General features: G+C 44.9%; 1 protein-coding gene across 1 annotated transcript; it reads left to right on the forward strand.

Moving 5' to 3' along the window:
- Positions 1-15,953: 15,953 nt before the first annotated feature.
- LOC140734555 (TLR adapter interacting with SLC15A4 on the lysosome-like) lies at positions 15,954-26,524 on the forward strand. Its single transcript, XM_073058685.1, has 2 exons — positions 15,954-16,142; positions 25,186-26,524. Exon 2 carries the CDS (start codon positions 25,194-25,196, stop codon positions 26,070-26,072), a length of 879 nt encoding a protein of 292 aa, XP_072914786.1. The 5' UTR covers positions 15,954-16,142; positions 25,186-25,193; the 3' UTR covers positions 26,073-26,524.
- Positions 26,525-27,006: the final 482 nt, after the last annotated feature.

Genomic DNA, 27,006 nt, shown 5'->3' on the forward strand with positions numbered 1-27,006 from the left:
AGTTTCCTGTCCATCACCAGGGCAGATCTCACATCACAAGAGAGTTTCCTGTCCATCCTTAGAACAGATCCCACATCACCACAGAGTTTCCTGTCCATCACCAGGGCAGATCTTACATCACAAGAGAGTTTCCTGTCCATCCTTAGAACAGATCCCACATAACCACAGAGTTTCCTGTCCATCACCAGGGCAGATCTTACATCACAAGAGAGTTTCCTGTCCATCCTTAGAACAGATCCCACATCACCACAGAGTTTCCTGTCCATCCCTAGGGCAGATCCCACTTCACAACAGAGATCCTGTCCATCCCTAGGAGAGTTCCCACATCACCACAGTGTTTCCTGTCCATTCCTAGGACAGATCCCACATCACTACAGAGTTTCCTGTGCATCCCTAGGACAGATACCACATCACCACATAGTTTCGTATCCATCCCTAGGACAATTCCCACATCAACACAGAGTTTCATGTCCATCCCTACGACAGATCCCTCAACACCACAGAGATTCCTGTCCATCCCTACGGCGTATCCCACAACACCACAGAGTTTCCTGTCCATCCCTAGGGCAGATTCCGCATCACCACAGAGTTTCCTGTCCATCACCAGGACAGATCCGACATCACCACAATATTTCCTGTCCATCCCTAGGGCAGATTCCACATCACCACATTGTTTCCTGTCCATCCCCAGGGCAGATCCCCCATTACCACAGAGTTTCCTGTCCATCCCTAGGACAGATCCCACATCACCACAGAGTTTCCTGTCCATCACTAGTGCAGATCCCACATCACCACACAGTTTCCTGTGCATCCCTAGGGCAGATCCCTCATCACCACAGTTTTTCCTGTCCATCCCAAGGACAGATCCCACATCACCACTGAGTGTCCGGTCCTTCAACAGGTCAGATCCCACAACACCACAGAGATTCCAGTCCATCACCAGGGCAGATCCCACCTCACCACAGAGTTTCCTGTCCATCCCTGGGGCAGATCCCACATCACAACAGTGTTTCCTTTCATTACCAGGGCATATCCCACATCACCAGAGTGTTTCCTGTCCATGCCTAGGACAGATCAAACATCACCACAGAGTTTCCTGTCCATCCCTAGGACACGTCCCACATCACCACAGAGTTTCCTGTCCATCCGTAGGGCAGATCCCACATTACCACAGAGTTTCCTGTCCATCCCTAGGACAGATGCCACCTCACCACAGAGTTTCCTGTTCATCCCTAGGGCAGATTCCACATCACCACAGAGTTTCCTGTCCATCACCAGGGCAGATCTCACATCACAAGAGAGTTTCCTGTCCATCCTTAGAACAGATCCCACATCACCACAGAGTTTCCTGTCCATCACCAGGGCAGATCTTACATCACAAGAGAGTTTCCTGTCCATCCTTAGAACAGATCCCACATAACCACAGAGTTTCCTGTCCATCACCAGGGCAGATCTTACATCACAAGAGAGTTTCCTGTCCATCCTTAGAACAGATCCCACATCACCACAGAGTTTCCTGTCCATCCCTAGGGCAGATCCCACTTCACAACAGAGATCCTGTCCATCCCTAGGAGAGTTCCCACATCACCACAGAGTTTCCTGTACATCCCTAGGACAGATCCCACATCACCACACTGTTTCCTGTCCATCCATAGGACAGATCCCACATCACCCCCGAGATTCCTGTCCATCCCTTGGACAGATACCACATCACCACAGAGTTTCCTATCCATCTATAGTGGCAGTCTTACATCACCTCAGCATTTCCCATCCATCCCTAGGTCAGATCCCACATCACCACAGAGTTTCCTGTCGATCCCTTGGGCAGATCCCTCATCACCTCAGAGTTTCCTGTCCATCACCAGGGCAGATCCCACATCACAAGAGTGTTTCCTGTCCATTCCTAGGACAGATCCCACATCACCACAGAGTTTCCAGTACATCCCTAGGACAGATCCCATATCACCACAGAGTTTTCTGTCCATCACCAGGACAGATCCCCCATCACCACAGAGATCCTGTCCATCCCTACGACAGTTCCCACATCACCACAGAGTTTCCTGTACATCCCTAGGACAGATCCCACATCACCACACTTTTTCCTGTCCATCCATATGACAGATCCCACATCACCACAGAGATTCCTGTCCATCCCTAGGGCATATCCCACATCACCACACAGTTTCCTATCCATCCCTAGGACAGTTCCCACATCACCACACAGTTTCCTATCCATCGCTAGGACAGATCCCACATCACCACAGAGTTTCCTATCCATCGATAGGGTCAGTCTTACATTCACTGCAGAGTTTCCTATCCATCCCTAGGTCAGATCACACATCACCACAAAGTTTCCTGTCCATCCCTAGGGCAGATCTCACATCACCACAGAGTTTCCTGTCCATCGATAGGACAGCTCCCACATCACCACAGCGTTTCCTGTCCATCCCTAGGTCAGATCCCACATTACCACAGAGTTTCCTGTCCATCCCTAAGACAGATTCCACATCACCACAGAGTTTCCTGTCGATCCCTTGGTCAGATCCCTCATCACCTCAGAGTTTCCTGTCCATCACCAGGGCAGATCCCACATCACGAGAGTGTTTCCTGTCCATTCCTAGGACAGATCCCACATCACTACAGAGTTTCCTGTGCATCCCTAGGACAGATACCACATCACCACATAGTTTCGTATCCATCCCTAGGACAATTCCCACATCACCACAGAGTTTCATGTCCATCCCTACGACAGATCCCTCAACACCACAGAGATTCCTGTCCATCCCTACGGCGTATCCCACAACACCACAGAGTTTCCTGTCCATCCCTAGGGCAGATTCCGCATCACCACAGAGTTTCCTGTCCATCACCAGGACAGATCCGACATCACCACAATATTTCCTGTCCATCCCTAGGGCAGATTCCACATCACCACATTGTTTCCTGTCCATCCCCAGGGCAGATCCCCCATTACCACAGAGTTTCCTGTCCATCCCTAGGACAGATCCCACATCACCACAGAGTTTCCTGTCCATCACTAGTGCAGATCCCACATCACCACACAGTTTCCTGTGCATCCCTAGGGCAGATCCCTCATCACCACAGTTTTTCCTGTCCATCCCAAGGACAGATCCCACATCACCACTGAGTGTCCGGTCCTTCAACAGGTCAGATCCCACAACACCACAGAGATTCCAGTCCATCACCAGGGCAGATCCCACCTCACCACAGAGTTTCCTGTCCATCCCTGGGGCAGATCCCACATCACAACAGTGTTTCCTTTCATTACCAGGGCATATCCCACATCACCAGAGTGTTTCCTGTCCATGCCTAGGACAGATCAAACATCACCACAGAGTTTCCTGTCCATCCCTAGGACACGTCCCACATCACCACAGAGTTTCCTGTCCATCCGTAGGGCAGATCCCACATTACCACAGAGTTTCCTGTCCATCCCTAGGACAGATGCCACCTCACCACAGAGTTTCCTGTTCATCCCTAGGGCAGATTCCACATCACCACAGAGTTTCCTGTCCATCACCAGGGCAGATCTCACATCACAAGAGAGTTTCCTGTCCATCCTTAGAACAGATCCCACATCACCACAGAGTTTCCTGTCCATCACCAGGGCAGATCTTACATCACAAGAGAGTTTCCTGTCCATCCTTAGAACAGATCCCACATAACCACAGAATTTCCTGTCCATCACCAGGGCAGATCTTACATCACAAGAGAGTTTCTTGTCCATCCTTAGAACAGATCCCACATCACCACAGAGTTTCCTGTCCATCCCTAGGGCAGATCCCACTTCACAACAGAGATCCTGTCCATCCCTAGGAGAGTTCCCACATCACCACAGTGTTTCCTGTACATCCCTAGGACAGATCCCACATCACCACACTGTTTCCTGTCCATCCATAGGACAGATCCCACATCACCCCCGAGATTCCTGTCCATCCCTTGGACAGATACCACATCACCACAGAGTTTCCTATCCATCGATAGTGGCAGTCTTACATCACCTCAGCGTTTCCCATCCATCCCTAGGTCAGATCCCACATCACCACAGAGTTTCCTGTCGATCCCTTGGGCAGATCCCTCATCACCTCAGAGTTTCCTGTCCATCACCAGGGCAGATCCCACATCACAAGAGTGTTTCCTGTCCATTCCTAGGACAGATCCCACATCACCACAGAGTTTCCAGTACATCCCTAGGACAGATCCCATATCACCACAGAGTTTTCTGTCCATCACCAGGACAGATCCCCCATCACCACAGAGATCCTGTCCATCCCTACGACAGTTCCCACATCACCACAGAGTTTCCTGTACATCCCTAGGACAGATCCCACATCACCACACTTTTTCCTGTCCATCCATATGACAGATCCCACATCACCACAGAGATTCCTGTCCATCCCTAGGGCAGATCCCACATCACCACACAGTTTCCTATCCATCCCTAGGACAGTTCCCACATCACCACACAGTTTCCTATCCATCGCTAGGACAGATCCCACATCACCACAGAGTTTCCTATCCATCGATAGGGTCAGTCTTACATTCACTGCAGAGTTTCCTATCCATCCCTAGGTCAGATCACACATCACCACAAAGTTTCCTGTCCATCCCTAGGGCAGATCTCACATCACCACAGAGTTTCCTGTCCATCGATAGGACAGCTCCCACATCACCACAGCGTTTCCTGTCCATCCCTAGGTCAGATCCCACATTACCACAGAGTTTCCTGTCCATACCTACGACAGATCCCACAACACCACAGAGTTTCCTGTCCATCCCTAGGACAGATCCCACATCACTACAGAGTTGCCTGTCCATACGTAGGACAGACCCACATCACCACAGAGTTTCCTGTCCATCCCTAAGACAGATTCCACATCACCACAGAGTTTCCTGTCGATCCCTTGGTCAGATCCCTCATCACCTCAGAGTTTCCTGTCCATCACCAGGGCAGATCCCACATCACGAGAGTGTTTCCTGTCCATTCCTAGGACAGATCCCACATCACTACAGAGTTTCCTGTGCATCCCTAGGACAGATACCACATCACCACATAGTTTCGTATCCATCCCTAGGACAATTCCCACATCACCACAGAGTTTCATGTCCATCCCTACGACAGATCCCTCAACACCACAGAGATTCCTGTCCATCCCTACGGCGTATCCCACAACACCACAGAGTTTCCTGTCCATCCCTAGGGCAGATTCCGCATCACCACAGAGTTTCCTGTCCATCACCAGGACAGATCCGACATCACCACAATATTTCCTGTCCATCCTTAGAACAGATCCCACATCACCACAGAGTTTCCTGTCCATCCCTAGGGCAGATCCCACTTCACAACAGAGATCCTGTCCATCCCTAGGAGAGTTCCCACATCACCACAGAGTTTCCTGTACATCCCTAGGACAGATCCCACATCACCACACTGTTTCCTGTCCATCCATAGGACAGATCCCACATCACCCCCGAGATTCCTGTCCATCCCTTGGACAGATACCACATCACCACAGAGTTTCCTATCCATCGATAGTGGCAGTCTTACATCACCTCAGCGTTTCCCATCCATCCCTAGGTCAGATCCCACATCACCACAGAGTTTCCTGTCGATCCCTTGGGCAGATCCCTCATCACCTCAGAGTTTCCTGTCCATCACCAGGGCAGATCCCACATCACAAGAGTGTTTCCTGTCCATTCCTAGGACAGATCCCACATCACCACAGAGTTTCCAGTACATCCCTAGGACAGATCCCATATCACCACAGAGTTTTCTGTCCATCACCAGGACAGATCCCCCATCACCACAGAGATCCTGTCCATCCCTACGACAGATCCCACATCACCACAGAGATTCCTGTCCATCCCTAGGGCAGATCCCACATCACCACACAGTTTCCTATCCATCCCTAGGACAGTTCCCACATCACCACACAGTTTCCTATCCATCGCTAGGACAGATCCCACATCACCACAGAGTTTCCTATCCATCGATAGGGTCAGTCTTACATTCACTGCAGAGTTTCCTATCCATCCCTAGGTCAGATCACACATCACCACAAAGTTTCCTGTCCATCCCTAGGGCAGATCTCACATCACCACAGAGTTTCCTGTCCATCGATAGGACAGCTCCCACATCACCACAGCGTTTCCTGTCCATCCCTAGGTCAGATCCCACATTACCACAGAGTTTCCTGTCCATACCTACGACAGATCCCACAACACCACAGTTTCCTGTCCATCCCTAGGACAGATCCCACATCACTACAGAGTTGCCTGTCCATACGTAGGACAGACCCACATCACCACAGAGTTTCCTGTCCATCCCTAAGACAGATTCCACATCACCACAGAGTTTCCTGTCGATCCCTTGGTCAGATCCCTCATCACCTCAGAGTTTCCTGTCCATCACCAGGGCAGATCCCACATCACAAGAGTGTTTCCTGTCCATTCCTAGGACAGATCCCACATCACCACAGAGTTTCCAGTACATCCCTAGGACAGATCCCATATCACCACAGAGTTTTCTGTCCATCACCAGGACAGATCCCCCATCACCACAGAGATCCTGTCCATCCCTACGACAGTTCCCACATCACCGCAGAGTTTCCTGTACATCCCTAGGACAGATCCCACATCACCACAGAGATTCCTGTCCATCCCTAGGGCAGATCCCACATCACCACACAGTTTCCTATCCATCCCTAGGACAGTTCCCACATCACCACACAGTTTCCTATCCATCGCTAGGACAGATCCCACATCACCACAGAGTTTCCTATCCATCGATAGGGTCAGTCTTACATTCACTGCAGAGTTTCCTATCCATCCCTAGGTCAGATCACACATCACCACAAAGTTTCCTGTCCATCCCTAGGGCAGATCTCACATCACCACAGAGTTTCCTGTCCATCGATAGGACAGCTCCCACATCACCACAGCGTTTCCTGTCCATCCCTAGGTCAGATCCCACATTACCACAGAGTTTCCTGTCCATACCTACGACAGATCCCACAACACCACAGAGTTTCCTGTCCATCCCTAGGACAGATCCCACATCACTACAGAGTTGCCTGTCCATACGTAGGACAGACCCACATCACCACAGAGTTTCCTGACCATCCCTAAGACAGATTCCACATCACCACAGAGTTTCCTGTCGATCCCTTGGTCAGATCCCTCATCACCTCAGAGTTTCCTGTCCATCACCAGGGCAGATCCCACATCACGAGAGTGTTTCCTGTCCATTCCTAGAACAGATCCCACATCACTACAGAGTTTCCTGTGCATCCCTAGGACAGATACCACATCACCACATAGTTTCGTATCCATCCCTAGGACAATTCCCACATCACCACAGAGTTTCATGTCCATCCCTACGACAGATCCCTCAACACCACAGAGATTCCTGTCCATCCCTACGGCGTATCCCACAACACCACAGAGTTTCCTGTCCATCCCTAGGGCAGATTCCGCATCACCACAGAGTTTCCTGTCCATCACCAGGACAGATCCGACATCACCACAATATTTCCTGTCCATCCCTAGGGCAGATTCCACATCACCACATTGTTTCCTGTCCATCCCCAGGGCAGATCCCCCATTACCACAGAGTTTCCTGTCCATCCCTAGGACAGATCCCACATCACCACAGAGTTTCCTGTCCATCACTAGTGCAGATCCCACATCACCACACAGTTTCCTGTCCATCCCTAGGGCAGATCCCAAATCACCAGGGAGTTTCCTGTCCATCCCTAGGACAGATCCCACATCACCAGAGAGTTTCCTGTCCATCCGTAGGACAGATCCCATATCACCACAGAGTTTCCTTCCATCCCTAGGGCAGATCCCACATCACCACAGAGTGTCCTATCCTTCAACAGGACAGGTCCCACATCACCACAGAGTTTCCTTCCATCCCTAGGGCAGATCCCACATCACCACAGAGTGTCCTGACCTTCAACAGGACAGATCACACAACACCACAGAGTTTCCTGTCCATCCCTAGGGCCGATCCCTCATCACCACAGAGTTTCCTGTCCTTCACCAGGGCAGATCCCACATCACCAGAGAGTTTCCTGTCCATCCCTAGGACAGGTCGCACATCACCACAGAGTTTCCTTCCATCCCTAGGACAGATCCCACATCACCACAGAGTTTCCTAATCATCCCTAGGACAGATCCCACATCACTACAGAGTTTCATGTCCATCCCTAGGGCAGATCCCACAAAACCACAGAGTTTCCTGTCCATCACCAGGACCGATCCCACATCACCACAGAATTTCCTATCCATCACCAGGGCAGATCCCACATCACCACATAGTTTCCTGTCCATCCCTAGGGCAAATCCCCCAATACCACAGAGTTTCCTGTCCATCCCTAGGACAGATCCCACATCACCACAGAGGAGGAGGTGTTTGCTGTCCTGAGCAAATCAGGGTGGAAGTATATCCAGGACCTGACAAAGTGTCCCCTTGGACCCTGTGGGAGGCAAGTGCAGAAATTGCCAGGGCCCTAGCAGAGATATTTAAATCATCCTTCGTGACAGGTGAGGTCCCAGAGGATTGGAATATAGCCAACATTGTTCCCATGTTTAAGAACGACTCTAAAAATAAGCAAGGAAATTATAGGCTGGAGAGCCTGACATCAGCAGTAGGAAAGTTTCCGGAGGCGTTCGAAGGAGGCGTACATATAAATATTTGGATAGACATTAGGGATGGCCAACATGGCTTTGTGTTTGATAGGTTATGTCTAACCTTTTGAGGAAGTTACCAGGAAAGTGGATAAAGACAAGGCAGTGGATGTTGTCTACATGGACATCAGTAAGGCATTTGAGAAGGTCCCACGTGGGAGATAGGTTAAGAAAGTTCAGTCACTTGTCTTTCAGGATGAGATAGTAAACTGGATCAGATATTGGCTTTGTTGGAGAAACCAGAGAGTGGTATGAATGCTTACTACTCTGACTGGAGGCCTGTGATTAGTGGAGTTCCACAGGTATTGATGCTGGGTCTGTTGTTGTTTGTCATCTATATCAATGATTTGTATGATAATGTGGTTGACTGGATCAGCAAATTTGTGGAAGATACCAAGAATGGGGGTGTAGTGGACAGCATTGAAGGCTACTATGGCTTGCAGTTGGATCTAGACCAAATGGAAAAATAGGCTGAAAAACAGCAGGTGGAAATTAATACAGACAAATGTGAGGTGTTGAACTTCAGTAGGACCAACCAGGGTAGGACTTACTGTTACGTACACACAACCCTGTAAAAGTATAGGCAGCAATAGAACACACCTGGAGTCTGGTGTTGCTGTTAACAAAACACTATTTTATTAGTAACTATGTAATAAAGTAATTTAAAACCAAGAGTTAGCAGTTTATGCATATATAGAGGTATAAATAAAGTTCCCAAACTCATTCAAGCTCAGGTGGTAAAAGTTACAGTCTTACGATGGTATGTAAGAAAATTCAATTCAATCTTCAGGCAATTACATCAATATTCCACAGATTCCACGACAGCAATACAAAATAACAATAGCAGTAGGTTTTATCTCCAAAGTTGTTCCACTCCACACACAAAGTATCATTGACAGTGATCTTCAACGCAAATGGTACCACATCCGAATTCAGCTACAGGTCATCCCAAAGTGGTGGCCACAGGATACTCAAACCTAATCCACGTATGGATTATCACCAAAAGGAGCTTATCACAAAGGGGACCATCTTCCAGGGAAAACTACCACTCAGACAAGGGTTGACACACTGGTAGATTCCACAAGGTTACCCCAACCACACAACATGATAGTTACTTATTCAGTTCCATGACATACAAAATAACTCCAACAGTGATTTGCCATGGGGTGCCTTCTTCAGTGAACTACCACACCCAAACAAAGGGTAAACACACATGTGGTATTCACAAAGGTTTTCCCCTCATTAGAGAACCCACTCCTGTGGATTAACTATGTGACAATCAATCTTTTGTATTTGAATGGAAACAAACTCACCCTCATGGGCTACATGGAGAGAGAGTCCAAACAGTGATCTCTTTGTCACTAGGTTTCTTCTGTTTCAAATCTTCCTCTCCTCTCCTCTCCATCTCTCTCTGCAAACTTCTTCTCATTGCAGCACTTGTGAGAGTCATTTATCAATACTCTAGATCGATCTCAACTCACCCCTTTGGGCTGCTGAAAGTTTAAACCAGCGACCCCCGCTCACTGATGTCTTCCATTGACCGAATCTATTTCGACTCTGACTCTGTGTGTCTCTGTGTCCTTGTATATTCAAAACAAGCTGTGGAAAAAATGTAAACATTCATTGTCCATCAAATAACTCCACCTCTCTCACCATAGCAACCAAGCAATTTTGTAGTCAATGGAAATCCAACAGTGTCCAAAAGTCAGTCTCATTCTCTCGGTGTTTTAAAGTGACAGTCCACAGAAAAAATGAACCCTAGGAGTATATAACACTTTACAATGAATGGTGGGACAATGAGGAGTGCAGTAGAAGAAATGCATATGGGAATATACGTCCACAATTCTTTCAAAGTGGCATCAAGGAGGTGGAATGTTATGTTAAAGTTGTACAAGACATTGCTGAGGCCTAATTTGGAATATTGTGTGCAGTTTTGGTCACATACTTACAGGAAAAATGTAAATAAGGTTAAAAGAGTACAGAGAAAGTTTATATAGATAGATAGATAGATAGATAGATAGATAGATAGATAGATAGATAGATAGATAGATAGATAGATAGATAGATAGATAGATACTTTATTCATCCCCATGGGGAAATTCAACTTTTTTTATTTTTTTATTTTTTTTTAAATTTTTTTAAATTTTTTTAATTTTTATACATGTTGCTATAACTGGAGGACATAAGGAAAAACTGAATAGGTTAGGAGTTTATTCCTTGGAATGTGGAAGATTGAGGGGAGATTTGATAGAGATATACAAAATTATAAGAGTTAAATATAGGGTAAGTGCAAGCAGGCTTTTCCCACTGAGGTTGGGAGGGACTACAACTAGAGGTCATAGGTTAAGGGTGAAAGGTAAAAAGTTTAAAGGGAACATGAGGCAAAGCTCTTCACTCAGAAGGTCAGGAGGGTGTGGATTGAACTGCCAGTTTAAGTGGTGTATCTATGGAAAAGAATACAGTCGATGTTTCGGCTGAAATCCTTTGGCAGGACTACAAAACAAAAAGCCAAGGAGTATATTAGAAAGGTGGGGAGAGAGCGAGACAGGGAAACGGCAGGTGATAGGTGAAACTTGGAGGGATGAAGCAAAGAGCTGGGAAGTTGATTGGTGAAAGAGACAGAAGGCCTTGAAAGAAAGAAGAAAGGGCAGTGAGTAGGCAAGGTGATAATATGAGAGAGGGAAAGGGGATGGGAAATGGTGAAGGGGGGGAGTGGAGGCATTATTGGAAGTTTGAGAAATCGATGTTCATGCCATCAGGTTGGAAGCTGCCCAAACGGAATATAAGGTGTTGTTCCTCCAAATGCTGATTGTACTCTTTTCCATAGATGCTACCTGTCCTGCTGAGTTCCTCCAGCAGTGAGTGTGTGTGGCTCAGATTTCCAGCATCTGAAGATTTTCTACTGTTAGTGGTGTAGATGAGCTCAATTTCAACATTTAAGAGAAGTTTGCATAGGTACATGGATAGTAGGTGAATGATGGGCTATGGTGTCAGTGAAGGTCAATGGGAGCAAGCAGTTGAAATGGTTTGGCACAGACTGGATGGACTGAAGGGCCTGTTTCTGTGCTGTACCTCTCTATGACTAGGGCTCTTATGTCATTAATTGTATTACAGATGTGTATTCTTGGAAACATTAATTAAGAAAATAATGTTTTTTTTAAATTGACCTTTTCTGATTATTTTATGGTAAAACAGAACATCCAGGTGCTAATTATGATGCTTATATCTCTGGAATCTGAGGGAACATGGTAACAATTCAGGATTCACTTGTAGAGCCAAGTCTTCTAAGCCTATTTACTATTGTCAGTTTACTTGACAAAGATATGAATGGATCAAAAGCAATGTTAAATCGAAGCAAGAGGCGGAGAGGGAAGAGGTAAAAGAAGCTCGGAGAGAAGCTGTTTTTTTTAACTGATCGGGGCAAAGAGGCTAGATTGTGCAGGCGCATGAAGGTCGGCCTCTGAGATCAGCGGGGGAACTTAAAAAGCGAGCAGAGGCTGAGGACGAGCTTCACTCCAAGTGAGGTAAGGCTGGGTAAGCTCCTTTAATTAATTTAATTACCTTAGGAGTCGGTAATTGTGGTGAACTAGATATACCTGTCTGACTGCTCCTGTGGCTCCTCCCAAGACCCTGCTGACTGCCCCTGTGGCTCCTCCCACAGACCCCTGTATAAAGGCGACTGTGGCCTGCTGCTCTCCCTCATTTTCCCCAGGATGTAGTGTTGTTCTTCAGTCAATAAAAGCCGATATCTCACTTCCTAAGTCTCGGCGTGAGTTATTGATGGTGCATCAATTTTATTGACTGAAAGTTACAACATGGAAACCGCTTTACGCCCAGAACGCCTAGACTTGGACCCCCGAGACCCTGGAGCAGCTCTTGCCTTCGAACACTGGCTGGTGTGCTTCCAATCGTACTTAGAGGAGGTTCGTGCCACCGACTCGGCTGTTCGGCACAAACTTCTCTTCTCGAGGGTCGCCCCAAAAGTTTATTCGTTCATCAGGGACATATCCACCTACGAGGAGGCGCTTGCCGCCCTCCAAAGACAGTACCTGCGGCCAGTAAATCCAGTTTATGCACGGCACCGCTTGGCAACACGAAAACAGCGGCCTACGGAGTCGACTGCTGAATTTCTCCGCGAACTACAGACACTCGCGCGGACCTGTGACTGCCAAGCGCTCACAGCGGAACAGCATAAGGAACTCTTGGTCCGAGACGCTTTTGTGACTGGGGTTCGGTCAGTGTGTATCCGCCAGCGGTTGCTGGAAAAAGCTGATCTTACCTTACGCTCCGCGATAGAGACGGCCAGTTCGATAGAGGCTGCGCAACTGTACGCCGAAGAGGTCCAGCCGCGCGATTCCCCGGTTCCGAGCGAATTCGCCAACGCCGCAGCCAGTCGCGGTATCTCAAACCCCACGAATTCGCCAGGTATGAAACTCTGTTACTTTTGTGGGCTTCTGAAACATGCCAGGAACAGCTGTTCGGCTCGCGACGCGACTTGTTCCAGCTGTGGGAAGAAGGGCCATTTCGCCAAGGTCTGTAAATCTAAACCGCGCCCGGGGTCGAGCAGCGCTGCGTCTGAGACCTGGGGGCCGCCATTTTGCATGACCGGATGTGGACAACCATCTTTGCCGGCGTCACCTGGCCCCGCCCCCGCCTCGCCATCTTGCATGCCCGGATGTGAGCGGCCAACTTTGCCGGCGTCACCAGGCCCCGCCCCCAACACTGGCGGGGTGTTGATCACAATAGCATTAGCTTCAATATAATTATGGAGAAGGACAGGACTGGACCTAGAGTTGAGATTTTTGATTGGAGAAAGGCTAACTTTGAGGAGATGCGCAGGGATTTAGAGAGAGTGGAATGGGTCAAGTTGTTTTATGGGAAGGATGTAATAGAGAAATGGAGGTAATTTAATGGTGAAATTTTGAGGGTACAGAATCTTTATGTTCCTGTTAGATTGAAAGGAAAGGTTAAAAGTTTGACAGAGCCATGGTTTTCAAGGGATATTGGAAACTTGGTTAGGAAAACAAGGGATATCTACAGTAAATTTAGGCAGCATGGAGTAAATGAGGTGCTCAAGGAATATAAAGAATGTAAGAAGAATCTTAAGAAAGAAATTAGAAAAGCTAAAAGAAGATATGAGGTTGCTTTGGCAAGAAAGGTGAAAATAAATCCAAAGGGTTTCTACAGTTATATTAATAGCAAAAGGATAGTGAGGGATAAAATTGGTTCCTTAGAGAATCAGAGTGGACAGCTATGTGTGGAGCCGAAAGAGGTGGGGGAGATTTTGAATAATTTCTTTTCTTCGGTATTCACTAAGGAGAAGGATATTGAATTGTGTGAGGTAAGGGAAACAAGTAGGGAAGTTATGGAAACTATGACAATTAAAGAGGAGGAAATACTGGTACTTTTAAGGAATATAAAAGTGGATAAATCTCTGGATCCTTACAAATTATTCCCTAGGACCTTCAGGGAAGTTAGTGTAGAAATAGCAGGGGCTCTGACAGAAATATTTCAAATGTCATTAGAAACGGGGATGGTGCTGGAGGATTGGCATATTGCTCATGTGGTTGCATTGTTTACAAAGGGTTCTAAGAGTAAACCTAGCAAATATAGGCCTGTCAGTTTGACGTCAGTGGTGGGTAAATTAATGGAAAGTATTCCTAGAGATGGTATATTTAATTATCTGGAAAGACAGGGTCTGATTAGGAACAGTCAGCATGGATTTGTGCATGGAAGGTCATGTTTGACAAATCTTATTGAATTTTTTGAAGAGGTTACGAGGAAAGTTGATGAGGGTAAAGCGGTGGGATATTGTCTATATGGACTTCAGTAAGGTCTTTGACAAGGTTCCACATGGAAGGTTAGTTAGGAAGTTCAATTGTTAGGTATTAATATTGAAGTAGTAAAATGGATTCAACAGTGGCTGGATGGGAGATGCCAGAGAGTAGTGGTGGATAACTGTTTGTCAGGTTGGAGGTTGGTGACTAGCGGTGTGCCTCAGGGATCTGTACTGGGTCCAATGTTGTTTGTCATATACGTTAATGATCTGGATGATGGGGTGGTAAATTGGATTAGTAAGTATGCAGATGATACTAAGGTAGATGGCGTTGTGGATAATGAAGTAGGTTTTCAAAGCTTGCAGAGAGATTTAGGCCAGTTATAAGAGTGGGCTGAATGATGGCAGATGGAGTTTAATGCTGATAAGTGTGAGGTGCTACATTTTGGTAAGAATAATCCAAATAGGACATACATGGTAAATGGTAGGGCATTGAAGAATACAGTAGAACAGAGTGATCTAGGAATAATGGTGCATAGTTCCCTGAAGGTAGAATCTCATGTGGATAGGGTGGTGAAGAAAGCTGTTGGTATGCTGGCCTTTATAAATCAGAGCATTGAGTATAGGATTTGGGATGCAATGTTAAAATTGTACAAGGCATTGGTAAGGCCGAATTTGGAGTATTGTGTACAGTTCTGGTCACCGAATTATAGGAAAGATGTCAACAAAATAGAGAGAGTACAGAGAAGATTTACTAAAATGTTACCTGGGTTTCAGCACCTAAATTACAGGAAAAGGTTGAACAAGTTAGGTCTTTATTCTTTGGAGCGTAGAAGGTTGGGGTGGGATTTGATAGAAGTATTTAAAATTATGAGGAGGATAGATAGAGTTGACATGGATAGGCTTTTTCCATTGAGAGTAGGGGAGATTCAAACAAGAGGACATGAGTTGAGAGCTAGGGGGCAAAAGTTTAAGGGGAACATGAGGGGGAACTTCTTTACTCAGAGAGTAGTAGCTGTGTGGAACGAGCTTCCGGTAGAAGTGGTAGAGGCAGGTTCGGTATTGTCATTTAAAGTAAGATTGGATAGGTTATATGGACAGGAAAGGAATGGAGGGTTATGGGCTGAGTGCGGGCCAGTGGGACTAGATGAGAGTAAGCGTTCGGCATGGACTAGAAGGGCTGAGATGGGCTGTTTCCATGCTGTAATTGTTATATGGTTATATGGTTAAATTGTAATTAATTTCTTCCATGAGTAGTGAATATTACTTTCAAACTATGTTGAATAAACTGAGAAGTATCTTGGAGCTGAAGGGTTAACAGGACAGTGGTTGTAACATTGAACACTTGCAAATTAAGGGGAAGTTAAATGCAAAACAGCATTTTCATTCTGAATCATAAAAACTTGCAACAAACGGATTTATTTTATTGGGTGTTGCCTCACGCCTCACTGGTGAGCAAAACTAAACAGTGTACGGGGACAAGATTTTCTCTGGATTAATAAATCTGAATATTTATTTCAAAAAGAAAAGGGTTGATTATTCCTAGATATTCTGGGACCAAGAATAACCTTTGCATTGAGACCAGATGATTATTAATACCGCATTTTGAGAAAAAGTGGAAGAGCTCAAAGTACAGATCGGCTTAAAACAAGTAAGTGCAAAATTAACCGTTTCAAATTTTAGGTAAGATTTTAATTAAGCTGATAAAACCATAATAAGCAGGAGCTTGCCAAATTCACCAACTTTCTGCTCAGTGTTCTTGAGCTGGTTATTGGAAAAAGTGTTGGATAAATCTGTATGCAAGTTCAAATTACAGTAAAACTTTGATAATCTCGCTCTTTAGATATCCCAATAGTTCTGCTGGTAATGGTGCCTTCTCACCAGGTTTCTTTCCCAAGTATCTGGGCCCCAGTTCCTGTGCTCCCATCGGGATCCTGATCCCCACACTCCCTTCCAACTCACCAAGGCCCAGTTTCCTATGCTCCCTAGCTCAATGGAATAAGTTACTACTTTGCTGTGTAATATTGAAAGTGAACCAAAAGAGTTTGTGCAACAGGGAGGGAGGGACACAGTACCAGACCAAAGTCCCTTGTATTTTAGATGATCGAGTTTTACTGTGATAATTATCAGCTTCACTTTATATTTCAGGTAGTTTTCATGGTTCCAACAATTTAATTCCATCAGTGGCCCAAAAAGGATGGCCATAGTGTGGGATGGATTACTATTTCAAAAATCTGCAACACTTGCCCTGATTCCACCCTGCATTAACTCAGCCCTTCTGAGTTTTAATGAAATAAGTAACTAAGCTGCTCCACAAATGAGTCTGTATTGCAGACCTCAGAAGCCATTTACAACTTCTGCGCAGCCTCTAGTCCATGCTACTGCTTCTCAAATAGCTTCTTGCCCCATAGTCTTCTAACAGCTACCATAGTCTCTTACCTCCTCAAATATGATCTATCAATGACCAGTGAACTCACTTTTTTATTTCTTCATTTAAGGGACATGGGCATCACTAGCTAAGCCAACATTTACTGCGCATCCCTAGTTGCCCTTGAGAAGGTGGTGATGAGCTGCAGTCCCTGAGGTGTAGGTACACCCACAGCGCTGTTAGGGAGGGAATTCCATGATTTTGACCCAGCAACAATGAAGGAATGGCAATATTTTTTCAAGTCAGGATGGTGAGTGACTTGGAGGGGGATTTCCAAGTGGTGGTTTTCCCAGGTATCTGCTGTTCTCGTCCTTCTAGATGACAGTGGTCGTGGGTCTGGACGGTGCTGCCTTAGGAACTTTGGTGTGTTGTTGCAGTGCATCTTGTAGATAGTACACACTGCTGCAACTGTTTGTCAATGGTGGAGGAATTAGATGCTTGTGGAAGGGGTACCAGTCACGTGGGTTTCCTTGTACTGCATGGTGTCAAGCTTCTTGAGGGTTGATGGAGCTGTACTCATCCAGGCGAGTGGTGAGTATTCCATTGCATTCCTGACCTGAGACTTGTAGATGGTGGACAGGCTTTGGGGAGTCAGGAGGTGAGTTACATGCCACAGGATTCCCAGCCTTTGACCTTCTCTGGTAGCCACGGTCCATATACCTATCCAATTTTTTAAAATGACTTCTGACTGAAGATTGTTGCAAATGTCTCAGCCTTATCTTTTGCACAGGTGTGCTGGGCTCCTCTATCATTGAGGATGGGATATTTGTGGAGCCTCCTCCTTTAGTGAGTTGTAAGATTGTCCACCACCATTCATGGCTGGATGTGGCATGACGACAGAGCTTAGATCTGATCCGTTGGTTATGGGACCACTTAGTTCTGTCTATTACTTGCTGCTTATGGTGTTTGGCATGCAAGTAGTCCTGTATTGTGTCTTCACCAGGGTGATGCCTTGTATTGAGGTATGCTGGGTGTTATTCTCGGCATGCCCTCCTGCACTCTTCTTTGAACCAGGATTGATGTCTTGGCCTTGTGGTAACGTTAGAGTGGGGGATATGCCAGGTCATGAGGTTACAGATTGTAGTTGAGTACAATTCTGCTGCTGCTGATGGTCCACAGAGCCTCATAGATGCACAGTCTTGGGCTGCTAGATCTGTTCGGTTTATCCCATTTAGTATGGTGGTAGTGTCACACAATGTGGTGGAGGGTCTTTTCAATATGGAGATGTGATTTAGTCTCCACAAATACTGTGTGGTGGTTACTTATATAACAAACCATATAACAATCACAGCACGGAAACAGGCCATTCTGGCCCTCCTAATCCGTGCCGAACTCTTAATCTCACCTAGTCCCACCTACCCGCACTCAGCCCATAACCCTCCACTCCTTTCCTGTCCATATATCTATCCAATTTTACCTTAAATTACACAACTGAACTGGCCTCTACTACTTCTACAGGAAGCTCATTCCACACAGCTATCACTCTCTGAGTAAAGAAATACCCCCTCGTGTTTCCCTTAAACTTTTGCCCCCAGCTCTCAACTCATGTCCTTTCGTTTGAATCTCCCCTACTCTCAATGGAAACAGCCTATTCACGTCAACTCTATCTATCCCTCTCAACATTTTAAATACCTCGATCAAATCCCCCCTCAACCTTCTATGCTCCAATGAATATAGACCTAATTTGTACAACCTTTCTCTGTAACTTAAGTGCTGAAACCCAGGTAACATGCTAGTAAATCGTCTCTGCACTCTCTCTAATTTATTGATATCTTTCCTATAATTCAGTGACCAGAACTGTACACAATATTTCAAATTTGGCCTTACCAATGCCTTGTACAATTTTAACATTACATCCCAACTTCTGTACTCAATGCTCTGATTTATAAAGGCCAGCGTTCCAAAAGCCTTCATCACCACCCTATCTACATGAGACTCCACCTTCAGGGAACTATGCACTGTTATTCCTAGATCTCTCTGTTCCACTGCATTCCTCAATGCCCTACCATTTACCCTGTATGTTCTATTTGGATTATTCCTGCCAAAATGTAGAACCTCACACTTCTCAGCATTAAACTCCATCTGCCAACGTTCAGCCCATTCTTCTAACTGGCATAAATCTCACTGCAAGCTTTGAAAACCCACCTCATTATCCACAACACCTCCTACCTTAGTATCATCGGCATACTTACTAATCCAATTTACCACCCCATCATCCAGATCATTTATGTATATTACAAACAACATTGGGCCCAAAACAGATCCCTGAGGCACCCCGCTTGTCACCAGCCTCCATCCCGATAAACAATTATCCACCACTACTCTCTGGCATCTCCCATCTAGCCACTGTTGAATCCATTTTATTACTCCAGCGTAAATACCTAACGACTGAACCTTCTTAACTAACCTTCCATGTGGAACTTTGTCAAAGGCCTTGCTGAAGTCCATATAGACTACATCCACTGCCTTACCCTCGTCAACATTCCTCGTAACTACTTCAAAAAATTCAATAAGGTTTGACAAACATGACCTTCCACGCACAAATCCATGCTGGCTACTCCTAATCAGATCCTGTCTATCCAGATAATTATAAATACTATCTCTAAGAATACGTTCCATTAATTTACCCGCCACTGATGTCAAACTGACAGGTCTATAATTGCCAGGCTTACTTCTAGAACCCTTTTTAAACAATGGAACCACATGAGCAATACGCCAATCCTCCGGCACAATCCCCGTTTCTAATGACATCTGAAAGATCTCCGTCAGAGCTCCTGCTATCTCTACACAAACTTCCCTCAAGGTCCTGGGGAATATCCTGTCAGGACCTGGAGATTTATCCACTTTTAAATTTCTTAAAAGCGCCAGTACTTCCACCTCTTTAATTGTCATAGGTTCCATAACTTCCTTACTTGTTTCCCACACCTTACACCATTCAATATCCTTCTCCTTAGTGAATACCGAAGAGAAGAAATCGTTCAAAATCTCTCCCATCTCCCTCGGCTCCACACATAGCTGACCACAATACTTCTACCAATGCTGTCATGGACAGATGCTTCCACAGCAGGCAGGTTGGTGAGAATGAGGTCAAGTGTGTTTTTCCCTCTTGGTTCCCTCATCTCCTGCTGTAGTACCAGTCTAGTAGCTATGTCCAGTAGGACTCAACCAGCTCAGTCTGCAATGGTACAACCAAGCCACTCTTGTTGATGGTCATTGAAATCCCCAACCCAGAGTATATTCTGTGCCCTTGCCACCCTCAATACCTCCTCCAAGTGCTGCTCAACATGGAGAAGTACTGATTCATCAGCTGAGGGAGGACAGTATGTGGTAATCAGCAGGAGGTTTCCTTGCCCATGTTTAACCTGGTGCCATGAGACTTTATGGGGTCCAGAGTTGATGTTGAGAGCTACCAGGGCAATTCCCTGTGTACTATATATCACTGTGCTACCACCTCTCTTCGGTCTGTCCTACTGGTAAGACAGTACATACCGAGGAATGGTGATGGTGGAATCTGAAATGTTAACTGTAAGGTATGATTCTGTCAGTACAACTATGTCAGGCTGTTGCTTGACTAGTCTGTGAGACAGCTCTCCCAACTTTGGCACAAGTGTCCAGATATTGTAAGGAGGACTTTGCAGGGTTGATAGGGCTGCTTCGCCGTTGTCGTTTCCAGTGCTGAGGTAGATGCCAGGTTGTCCATCTGGGTTCATTCCTTACTATTTTCTTTTTAGCTGTTAGATACAACTGAATGGTTTGCAAGGCCATTTCAGAGGGCACTTGATACAATCACCTTGTAGTGGGTCTGGAGTCACATTTCAGCCAGACCAGGTAAGGATGGCAGGATTCCTCCCCAAAAGGACATTAGTGAACCAGATGGGTGTTTACAACAATTGACAAGGTTTCATGGTCATCATATATTTTTATTGAATTCAAATTCACCATTTGTCATGCTGGGATTCAAACTCATGACCCCAGCATATCATTGGGTCTCTAGATTACAATCCAGTGGTAATTACCACAATGCCACATTTCTCCTATCTACATCCCCAAATTTAGGATGTCCACTCAGCTCAACTCATTAACTTCGCCCCCCTCCCAACATAAAAATGTTCCTAAATTTAATTGCTAATTCCTGGAACTTTCTCCCTCACACACATCCTTGGCTAACTATTTCTATCGCTTGCTTTAAAACCTATTATACTGAGGGCATGATGATGCATTGAGTAGAGTTTAGCACCAAGAGAGCAGTCAATAGGGTCTGGAGATTGATGATCTCAAACCTTGATATCTAAATCCAGAGGGCATATGCTTATGATGTAGAGTAATAGGGAAAATATTTTTATCCAGGGCTACAGCTATATAGGACTCTGGTCAGACCCCACTTGGAGTACTGTGCTCAGTACTGGTCACCTCACTACAGGAAGGATGTGGAAACCATAGAAAGGGTGCAGAGGAGATTTACAAGGATATTGCCTGGATTAGGAATCATGCCTTATGAGAATAGGTTGCCTGAACTCGGTCTTTTCTCCTTGGAGCGGCAGACGTGACCTGTTAGAGGTGTATAAGATGATGAGAGACATTGATCGTGTGGATAGTCAGAGGACTTTTCCCAGGACTGAAATGGCTAGCACGAGAGGACACAGGTTTAAGATGCTTGGAAGCATCTTGGAAGAGGACATGTCAGGGGTAAGTTTTTACACAGAGAGTGGTGAGTGTGTGGAATGGGCTGCCGGCAACGGTGGTGGAGGCAAATACGATAGGGTCTTTTAAGAGACTCCTGGATAGGTACATGGAGATTAGAAAAACAGAGGGCTATGGGTAACCCTAGGTAATTTCTAAAGTAAGTACATGTTCAGCACAGCATTGTGAACTGAAGGACCTGTATTGTGCTGTAGGTTTTCTCTCTTTCTATGTTTCAGGGACTGGTTGCAATTTGGAATATTACTGTGTGACAAGGTGGTGGAGGCAGACACTCTCATAAGGCAGAAAAGTATCAATGGATGGCATGAATTGCCAAGGCATAGGTGACAATGCAGCAAGTCCTGGTGAATAGGATTAGTATAGATAGATACTTGATTGTTGGCAGAGGCATTTTGGGCTGAGAAGCTTGTTTCCGTGCCGAATGCCTCCACGACATTATGGAAGCATGATGTTATTGGAGTTCTTGCAGAATACTACCAAGTTCATTTGCAGCATGTCTCCTGCAGGGGCCTTCCGCCATTTTCACTTCTTCCAGCAGGGCACAATTCCACTTTGAGCTGAGAGCTAGCGGCTGTTTAAAATAATACAGGCTACCTTCATATGAGCAAAAAATTAGATGCCGGAGGCAGCATCTGTGAAGAAAAATGAACAGTTAATGTTGCAGGACTAACAGGTAGAGGAACGATTGTCAATATAAAGAGGTGAGGAGAAGAGTTGAGCAAGTGCAGGCAGATGACATGTGGGTTCATGTGAGACCCATGACTGACTGATAGACAGGTGGGGGAAGAGAGAGTGAAAATAGTGACGGAAGCAGGGAGGTGATAGGTGGAGGCAACAAAGGGTTGAAGATGATAGATTCTGATAGGAAAGGAAGGTGGGGCATAGAACCAGGTGAGGGAGGTGGGAAGGGAAACCAGCTGGAGATATGTTTGATGGGCAAATGGAGATGGTAGAGGAGGGCTGATATGAAGTGGTGGGGCAAACATAAGAGGAAGGTGGATTAGAAGGTGAAAGAAAAGGGATGGGGAGACAGTTGCTAGAAGTTGAAGAATTCATTGTTAATACTGAGTTGTTCTTTGTCTTGTTTCCGTTTCAATTCACACTGTTAGCAGAGGAAATGAAGGACAGACATGCTGGTGTGTAAATGGAGGGGATAATTAAAATAACTAAAATAGGATGATACTAGAGGATACTGAATCTGTGGTATTGTGGAGGCCAAGTCACTGGGTATATTTAAAGTAGAGGTTTACATGTTCTTGATGAGTCAGGGTGTCAAAGAGATGGAGAGAAGGCAGGAGAATGGGGTTGAGAGGGAAAATCAATCAGCCCTGATGGAATGGCAGAGCAGACTCGATAGGTCAAAAGGCCTAATTCTGCACCTATGTCCTCTGGTTTAATGGTCTTCTACTAGCTTCTATCTAACTGATTACACAACAGTTAGTACTGCTGTCTCACAAGTTTAGATATCTGTGTGGTATTTGCAAATTCCCTCCATGCCTAGTACATTAATTAACTTCTGTTAATGTTTGCTTAATAGCAAAAAGAATAAAAGGGAAATTGAGTGTGTGTGACACCCTCGGGTCTGTTTGTTGTTAAGACAATGGCACATTTCTCTGGATGTTTTCATGCACGGGTAACCAATAGACTTGAATCTTGAACCTTGAGATCAGTCATTCTCTGTGTAAGAACTTTATCCCTTTAAAGGTCTTCCTTCCTTCCTTAAAAGTGTACCCTCTTTTGATACCTCAACCATGGTAAAATGATTTTGACTATCTAACCTCTCTATGTCTATTGTAATGTTATGTACATTGGATACTGGTTAATTGGGACACATCGAGACCAGTAAATTTCGGCCCAATTAAGCAGCTGCCCCAATTAGCCAAAGTTGCATGGAAGTAGTTAAGAAGGTATAAAAAAGATAAACTATGCTTAAATGAAGTACAGAACAAAAAAATGAGAACACTATCAATACTACTGCAGTACTATAAATCTGTGTATTATTAATCCATAGAGAAATTCATCCAAGGTATGCAATAAACAAAATCAACACAGGCAGCTGGGGCAGATAATGGACTTCCTTCATACAATGCTATCGATCATTACATTCTCCAAATCTTCATTTCCATTATAAAATTCAAGATGATTGCCGATATGTTCAAATTCTTCATAGTTCCCAACTTGTTGAAGTCATAACATCATTTCATTTCCACTCCTGGCCATCTCTTGAATCACCAAACCTCAATGCTTGAAACCACAGTGACAAAATAGTTCTGAATTGTCTTATTGCTTATTTCTTGCCAACTGTCAGTGACAAAAATCACTGCTTTTTGAACACAAACACGCTCAACTGAAACAATTTTAAAACAGTTCGTTCTAAGCCAGATGTAGCATCTAATGGCTGCACAAATGTGTGCAAATGACATTAGTTAGAACTTGCTTGGCAACAGTCTCCTGTCCAAATTAAGCAGCAGAGAGTCCCAAATAAATGAAGGGAATTCCAGAAATTTTCTTGATTTGGTTTTTAATCTTTAAGAGTTATCCCAAATAAGTAACTGTCTTGATTAACCGATGGCCCAATTAACCAGAATCCCCAGTTTTCCTACTCGATCACTATTCAGCCTCCTTTACTCCAGGGAAATTCAAACCTATCCAGTATCTCTCAATAACTAAAGTCCTCCCATCCAGGAAACATCTTGGTGAATCTCCTCTGCACTTTCTTTAGTGCAGTCGCATTCATTGTAAGATGGCTGTGGAGTTGGAAGCATATATCTTACATGAATGTAAACATTGTGGATCAGTATGCGCTTGAATCTCTCTGTAGTTTTTCACTGAGTTCTCCCTAGCCCTAGCATACTGTTACATAGAGTATGGAATGAAGAACAGCAGGAAAAGGCTGTTCTGCCGAAGATGTTGTGCCAAACTAATGAAGCTAATGGCTCTTATTTCCTTCTGCATGTGCATTGTCTATATTCCTCCATCCTCTGCACATTCATCGGATTATTTTAGAGACTTTAAATATCTTTATCATATCTGTCTGCTCTAGCACCCCTGTTGAAACTTACCACACTCTGTGTAAAAAACTCCTCCTGTACATCTCTTTTGAATTTTTCCCCTCTCACCTTTCATTCACGCCCTCTGATAGTAGACATTTCAACCCTGGGAAATAGATGCCAACTACCTAGTCTGCCTATGCCTTTCATAATCTTATAAACTTCTCTCAGATTTCCCCTCAGCCTCCGCTTCTGAAGAGAAAACAACCCAGTTTGTCCAACCTCTCCTCATTGCACATGCCATCTAATCCAGGCCACATTCTTTACCACCCTATCAAATGTGAGACCTATAGACTTGGATCCCTCTGAACATGAACATTGTTAAAGGTCCTGTCATTGACTGTGTACTGTCCCTTTATATTTGATCTCCCAAAAAGCAATAGCTAAATACAACTATTGCCAATTTAACCATTCTTAAATGATAAAAAGGCCTACACATATAACTTGCTAAATGTAATCGATTTTTGATGGGTGTCCCCATTAATTTGCTAACAAACAACTTTGTGTTTTCATAGGACCAGTCATGTTAGCTGAAGGGTTTCTCACAAGGATTAGTTATGGCTTCCATGAAAGTGAGCGTGTCCGGCCAGATGACTGTGCAAACTCCAGCAATAAACCTAAAACTAGCAGCAGTTCTTGGGAAGAGCTCGTTGTCTCACTGGACTGTGCAGAAAGTGTTGAAGAAGAAAATACACAGAGTGAATCAAGGAGCTCTGCTACCACCAGTGAAGAGAAGGGAAGGCCACCATTGACTCAAAAGGAAGAGGAACCAACCAGTGTGAATACCTGGGTACCTTTATATAATAGGATAACATCTGACAGTTTAGACATACCAAAGGACTCTGTACGCATTAAAGCTGAGGTGGATTTGTACCAGTCTTGGTCCACCACTTGCAGGAGCTACACTGATCTGCAGATGGTTGGAGATAATGCTACACCTTACAGTCCAACTAGCTCATCCACTTATCTGACCAATGATCATGAAAGTAATTGGCCCATCTTTCACATCAACAATGCATCCATGTGGCCACAATTGCCTGCCTCCAATTGTGAAGGCCCACGATGTTATAGATCAGATATGTTCCATCACAGTGATAGAAGCATTGTCCTTCAGAAAGAACCATTATCCAACTCTGTGATCAACAACTACATGGAACAAAAGATCACTGAGCTCTATAAGCAGTACCTGGAAGATAGCATGACAAAATATGCCTCACCAACTAACATAATGGGCTCTCATTTTCTGATGACCAACATTGATCAAATTAGTCTGCAGATCTCTCAAGAGAAAAATATGGAACCCACAAAAGCAAAGGATATTGTTCTCAATTGCCTTCTCAGTGTTGCTTGTGCAACAAATTCATCTGATATCTGTACTCCTAATTTGCAGATATCAAATTAACTGGCCAGAAAATTCTCAAAGTTCATATTACAGAGCTGTAAATTGAATATTTTATAAATTAGTTTTAAAGTCTGCCTTGTGACTGGATGACTGGCCCAAATCACAACAATGACTTTCCAGAATGCTAATGAGTATCATTTAACACAATGCCTGTTTGCCTTCCACCATGGCAACCAGTTGAAGATGTTTAAGCAACAAACAGCTGGTGGCTCTCAGTAGATGTAACAAATGGTCGTTGTTTCAGGACAAGACCCTGCAACGGGTCACCTGAGGCTCTGATGCACGGGTTTGAGCCGAAATGTTGACAATACCTTCCCCTCACAAGTACTGCTCAATCAACTGATTGTTGCTCCAGATTCCTCACCTATAGTCCTTTCTGTCTCAAAATGCTTAATCTGTTGGATAATGCGGGACTCCTCTGTTGTAGATAAAAACACAAAATGCTGGCAGAACTCAGCAGGCTGGACAGCATCTATGGGAGGAGGTAGTGACGACGTTTCTGGCCAAAACCCTTCATCAGGAGGGTGAAGCCTTCAACTCCTGATGAAGGGTTTTGGCCCAAAATGTCGTCACTACCTCCTCCCATAGATGCTGTCTGGCCTGCTGAGTTTTGCCAGCATTTTGTGTTTTTATTTATTTCCAGCATCTGCAGATTCACTCGTGTTGCTTCTGTTGTAGAAATGCTTTTAATGCATATTGCACTAAATTGTAATTTTCAAAATGACTGATTTCCTACTTAATGAAACCAAGCATATGAAATTTTAAACTTTGGTTCATCTGACGGGATGCCTCAGACTTATCCTTCTGCTCCAGTGTGCCATTTCTGAAGACTAGAATTTTCAGTTGCTTTAAAATTACAATGTGTGATATAAATTTGCAAATGTTTAATGGATTTTGAAATTCCTCCACTCTAATGTTATGATAAAGACATGGA

This window comes from Hemitrygon akajei, chromosome 10 (genome assembly GCF_048418815.1).
Source record: "Hemitrygon akajei chromosome 10, sHemAka1.3, whole genome shotgun sequence".
Classification (NCBI taxonomy): domain Eukaryota; kingdom Metazoa; phylum Chordata; class Chondrichthyes; order Myliobatiformes; family Dasyatidae; genus Hemitrygon; species Hemitrygon akajei.

What these genes read in the sequence shown, in the direction of transcription:
- LOC140734555 (XM_073058685.1), top strand. Translation starts at nt 25,194, where the DNA reads ATGTTAGCTGAAGGGTTTCTCACAAGGATTAGTTATGGCTTCCATGAA.